At 50.6% G+C, this 6,000-nt stretch overlaps 1 protein-coding gene across 2 annotated transcripts in view; it reads left to right on the top strand.

Annotated features, from left to right (window-relative positions):
* Nucleotides 1–4,696: 4,696 nt before the first annotated feature.
* GNAO1 (G protein subunit alpha o1) overlaps nucleotides 4,697–6,000 on the top strand; it is a 140,196-nt gene continuing 138,892 nt past the window's right edge. For both annotated transcript variants that reach the window (XM_079315794.1, XM_079315793.1), the window contains exons 1-2: nucleotides 4,697–5,273; nucleotides 5,359–5,401. In XM_079315794.1, coding sequence (XP_079171920.1) covers nucleotides 5,156–5,273; nucleotides 5,359–5,401 — 161 coding nt within the window. In that variant the 5' untranslated portion in view covers nucleotides 4,697–5,155. The remainder of the gene's footprint in view (nucleotides 5,274–5,358; nucleotides 5,402–6,000) is intronic.

Here is a 6,000-nt window from a genome sequence, read left to right as displayed (position 1 = left end):
TTGTATCTCTCTGCCATGCAAATGTGTTAACCCCATAAGCCCTAGCCCAAAAACTTCACCCAGTTCCAAGACAGGAGCTGTCAGTGACTCCCAGGTGTGTAGTTATCATTGTCCACCTAGACAAGCATGAAAAGCTAACAACAAAAGTAGGTTTTTCAGCATTTTTCTGCACTTCATCAGGCTGTCTAACTTACCTCTTGACACCAATTACATAGCAGGTCATATTCTTATCGACAGATCACTTTTTTATTACTCTTGGCATCTCATTCCTGTCTTACAGGCAATTTTCCACACAATAAATCCACCCTAGACCATCTCTTCCCTAAATACTCGTCTCTACTTCTCCAAATCGCTAGTAAAATTCTAAGGTGCTTCCTCATTTGATCTGCTGGAGTAGAACATATTTGTGGGGTATGGAGTGAGTAAGAGTGAAGTAAGGATATTTGCAATTCAACCTAGTATCTGTGCATTTCATTAATCCTTCCTCCATCAACCACTTAACCTTTATGGGTGTTCTTATTGCCTCTCATTGTATTGATTTCTGTCCATTTCTCCAATTTAGTGAGATCATGCAGTATTTTAAACCTGTCTTCCACTGCATAACTAGGTTTAGCTGGGGGGTAATTGACATCAATTTAAAGAATGAAAAATTAGGCTGAATATCCGGGGAAAACTTCCTAATGGTGAGATCTGCGAGAATGCATCGCTATCTCTCCGTGGGATTGGTGGCCATTCCATTAGCATGTACATTAAAACCACACTGAAGGAATATAAGATTATAGATTGGACAGAACAATCCTGAAGTAGGAGGGGAAAGACAAGCTGCAAAGCTCTGCAGCTTTCCTCCTACGGTCACATCATTTTGGGCTTGCCCCACTCCCTCCTCATGCCACCCACCAGTTCTCTGAGGATATGCTGATCCCACAACATCAACTAATTATGGGGATGGAACCAGTGTGGTGTTCCCTCCAATGCTATTGCAGTCTCAGCTGTGGTGGTGGGAGTGTCGTGGTAGCTATGAGATTCTCAAGGCCCATGGAACAGTTTTCTCAGCCCTCTTTACTACCTTCTGGCAAACTGTGGGAACAAACCTTTCAGTAAGATCTGCTGTGATAGGAAAAGGAGTAATGGTTTCACATTAGACGAGGGTAGATTTAAATTAGTTAAAAGGAACAAATGTTTGATTTTGACATTACAGGTTCCCAGAGAGGTTATTAATGCTCCATACAAAGATTGGGGAGAGCCTTGGGCAATGTGGTCCAGTTGAAGTTGTCCCTGCTCACTGCAGAGGGGTTGGATTAGATGGCTTTGAAAGGTCTCATCTACCCCAAACTGTTCTGTGATTCTAGGAAGAAAGCCAGAACACTCTACAAATCCTTGAGCTGGTAGCAGAGCCCAGGATGGTGATGTGTGCTGGAGGGCTCATCTCTCCCTGGTCTGGAAACAGCCAGGATAAGACAAGACATGAGAGATCACAAAGTTGTACTCTACACCACAACATCACTTTGGCACTGTCTTTTCAAATGGCATCCATCAGTTCTGTTGCCATTCTTCACTTCCTAAAGAATTTACTATCTGATTAACTTTTCTATCACAATGTTTGAAAACTGCAGAAAGAAGCTGGGCTTTGTTGAGGCACAGATCAGATACAGGAGAATAAAGCCTCCTGCTTAAAGTACACTGCTGATTCTTAGGTTTGGAAGCGAGCAGTCTGAGCAGAAACAAGCAAGTTCTTTATGCGCCTTGATGAAATAGTTTAATTGCAGGAATAGCCAGAAAGAAAACTCCTCCTCTCCACCTTTAATGGAGAGGTTCTCTCATTTACAAGGGGGAGAAAAAAGAAGCCTATTTTCATCTGAAGTTGTTACTACCAGCAACCACTTTTTATTAAAAGAGGACTTCTGTCAGCTCCTGAAAAAGGGAAATATCTTTTTCAGTAACAAAACCCAATATATTTATCTCAAAAGTCAAGTAGGCTGGAATGCATTTTGTTTGGTGGAGGAGGGAATCTTTTTTCTTTCAGGTTCTTGAAATTCATCTGCCATGAATAAGCAGATTTTTTTTCTTAAATGAAATTTCCCACCAAGAAAATTTTGAAAGAAACATTTCCACCAGCTCTGCTCAGTTAGCAGCAGCAAAAAAAAAAAAAAGGCTTAGAAATGGCTCAATTTCACAGCTGCTCCCCTGAATTTTTCTGAGAGCTGAGAGAGCAGGGAGAAGACTCGCCAATTTCTGATTTTCCCTTAAGAAAGAAATTAGCAGATTATTGTGTAGCAATGGGGATGTTCATAGGACAAAGGGCTGACTGCAGACTCCACACTGGTCAAGAAGAAGAGAAATAATTTTCTCCATGGCAGGAGGCTCAGGCTACAAATTTGCCCGATAACGAGTAGCCAGAGGCTGATACAAAAGACTAATTCTCTTAGTGAAACCCTTGGAGAGTTTCCCAATATGAGTCCAAGGCTGGCAAGCTGCTGGAGGAGACGGGAAGAAAACGCAGCCATCTCATGAGGACACTGCCTCTGGATTTCTTCATTGTGATTTTCTATATAGCAATTTTCATAATTCCCTCTGGCTAGAACCATTGAAATGAAACTTATTGATTGAAATTCTGATCCTATTGATTTTACACATGAGATTTGTGTGAATATGGAAGAGCAGGAACTGCTCTAACCGCACCCTTCTCCATTTATTCCCTCCTGAACACATGCTGTAGCCTTGCTTGTCCATCTCAGTCCCCCGAGCTTCCAGAAATAAATTACCCAAAATTCAAATATACTGCACCTACTAGCTCACAAATGTGGAGTAAATATTACTGGTCCTTGTATTCACTGAGATACCTTTTGCTTTCTTTTGTCTGCTTTTCTTTTGTACCCCCTCTTTGCCTTGTTAACCACATACCATTTTTCCTTTTTGTTTCAGAGGTGAGTGAAAATGGGAAGAACATGTTCCATGAGGAAGAAGGGAGGAGAAACAGCACTGGGAGGAGATGATGGCTGCCTGGAAGGAAAGTGCTTGCAACTTCATACTTAAAATACTCTAAGTGCTATTAGAAATTATATTTCTACCCCTAAGGAAATAGCCCTGGATATGGAATCTGGTGAACTCAGGACAGCAGGAAAGACGATCTCAGAGGAGGCAGCGATCAGAGGTCCCAAGTGGAAAACCAACCCAGTGTAAATGCATGGTCAGCCACACCCAACAGCACAAACAGCAGCCCCTGCCTGCCCCAAGCCCTGTGGGGCATTTCCCTCCCACGGCACAGGGATGTTCCTGTCATGCCTCCTGTAGCTGGTGCTTTTTGGCAGAGAGGTGAAGTGACTCTTAGAGGCAAAATCAGCAGCCCCAGCGTCCACATCCACTTCCAAACAACCAAACCTCCCTTTGCAGATTTCTTGTTTACTGAAATGGTGGGTGTCCTTTCCCTGGATCGAGCAGCAGTCCTTGATTATCTTCATTTTAGTTTGATGCATTTTGCCTTGCTGTGCTCAACACTTCCTTCTTTTCTCTCCAGATCTTTTTATAGCTAGATTGTCACGTATCAATCAATGTTATGGATTAAAATTGAGTATATTGTGACTTGTCTGGGCCTGTAAAAAGCCTTTTAAACAAAGTTCTAGTTACTTTATTTTCCCCGTTGACACTTGTTTTGTTCTCTCTTTTCCAACCTTGTGAAACGGCAAAACCTGCCAGGAAAATTGTGGGACTTTATTCGCTAGAATTCTTAAATTATTGTTAGATGTCATGAAATGGTTATGAAAAGAAGGCAGGTCATCTGGTGAGGTCTGTGACCGCGCTGCAGCACAAAAACCCAAACCATCTGTTAATTACACTGATGGAAAACATAATCCAACATGGTGGTGAAACCTGATGCTTTGCATGGAGCATGTAAACGATTCACGTTGCAAGTGTTGACCAAAGTGCCTGAGCTGAGGAGCTCCCGGAGGGCTCCCTGCAGGTCGGGTCACAGCCACAGCGCTGCGGGGTGGCCGCGGGGTCCCGCAGGGCACAGGGCGCACACCGCAGCCCCATCCCCGCGCACCCAGCCCGCAGAACCGCGGCGTGTCCTGAGATGGAAGCGACCCGCAAGGATCACCGAGCCCAACTCCCTGAACAGGACAACCCCAAGAGTTACACCGTGTGCCTGAGAGCCTTGACAAAATGCTTCTTGAAATCTGCCAGGCTCGGTGCTGTGATCACTGCCCTGGGGAGCCTATTCCAGTGCTCAAGCACGCTCTGGGTGAAGAACCTTTTGCTAATATCCAAACTAATTCTGCCCCGGCACAGCTCCATCCCTTCCCTCGGGTCTTGTCACAGAGAGGAGAGATCGGTGCTGCCCCCCCACTGCCCCACCAGAGGAAGCTGCAGCCCACGATGAGCTCTGTCCTCAGTCTCCTGACGCTGAACAAGCCCTCAGCCGCTCCTCATACGGCTTCCCCTCTAGATCCTGCACTAAGGCTGACCCCAGCTCAGAGCCACGGGAACGGGGGGTAGCAGCCCGAGCCACGGCCTCCCCCGTCCGGGGAAAAGCCGGAGCCCGGGGCGAGGGGACGGGTACCGGGACAGCGATCCCGGCCGGTGCGGGGCGGGCCGCGCCGCGGGCAGCGGGAACAGGAGCGGGCCCGGGGCCGGGCGGGGCCGCCCCGAGCATGCGCGAGCCGCGCGCGTCACGGGCGAGGCCGGCGGGAGCGCGCAGCCCGGCGCGCCCCCGCGCTCCCTCCGCCCTCCCGCCCGCCGCTGCTCCCGCGCCTCCATTCGGCTCCGCCGCCGCCCGCCGAGGAGGGGACAGCGACAGCCGGAGCACGGGAGAGGGACGGACCCTCCCCCGCCGCCAACCCGCTTCCTCCTCCTTCTCCTCCACCTCCTCCCCCGCCTCCGCCTCCCGGCCGGGAAGAGCTCGCCGTGCCCGCTGCAGCCCCGCTGGATGCACTGAGCGCTCGGGCGCGGGGAGAGAGGGGCAGGAGGGAGCCGGGAGCCCCGCCGCGGAGGCGCTGCGCTACCCGGAGCCTCACGGCCATTTGCTTTAATTCTTTTATTGCCCCCCGGCCGCCTCCTCCTCTCTGCCCGCAAGAGCCAGCCGAGGCGGCGGGGGCTGCATCCCCCCTCCCCTTTTTTTTTTTTTAATTTTTTTTTTTTTTTAATTTTCATCGCCGCCATGGGATGTACCCTGAGTGCTGAGGAAAGAGCCGCCCTGGAGCGGAGCAAGGCCATCGAGAAGAACCTGAAGGAGGACGGGATCAGCGCGGCCAAAGACGTGAAACTCCTCCTGCTCGGTGAGAACCCGCCGGTCGCCCCCCCATCGTCCCCCTCCTCCTCCTCCTCCCCCGTGCTTATCCCACCTCGTCTCTCTTCCAACAGGAGCCGGGGAGTCGGGAAAAAGCACCATCGTGAAGCAAATGAAGTAAGTCCCGCGGGGGGAGCGAGCGAGCGGCGGTGCGGGGCGGGAGAGCGGGGCGGGGGCTCGCGGAGGTGAGCGAGGGCCGCGGGCGCCATGTTTACCTGAGGGGACCGCGCAGGCACAGCGCGCGGGGCGCCGCCGCTCCCGGCGCTGTCCAGGGCCCGCTGGTGCTGAAGCGTCGCCCGCGGCCTCGCCCCCGGCGGCGGCGGAGGGAGCCCAGCAGCCCACCTTCCCCCTCCGCGCAGATGTCCCCGGGAAGCGAACCGCTGTCACTTAAGCTTAATGTCGGGTTGTTATCTGCCGGCTCTGCGGGTTTAAACCAAGGTTCCCTATCACGGAAAGCCCCTTCTATTGAGCTTCTACCTTCTCCTTTTAATTAATGAACGACGAGCTTTGGCCACACATCTCATTCAAACCTCTCCTGCTCTGGGATCCGGCTGTCCCTGTGGTACTCGCGCTGCTCCTCGCTGGGGCTTCCCACACCCTCTTCCTGTGTTTAATTAGATGTAACCGTGTAATAAACAGCAGAGAAAAGCCCCACCGCAAGGTCTCTTCCAAGATCCCGGTGGCTTGTGTAAATGCACCCCGTAGGAAAGCAGGTG

This window comes from Erithacus rubecula, assembly GCF_903797595.1.
Source record: "Erithacus rubecula genome assembly, chromosome: 12".
In the NCBI taxonomy this organism is placed as follows: Eukaryota; Metazoa; Chordata; class Aves; order Passeriformes; family Muscicapidae; genus Erithacus; species Erithacus rubecula.
Note: the sequence above shows the minus strand (reverse complement) of the source record. Positions and strands in the feature narration are given on the sequence as shown.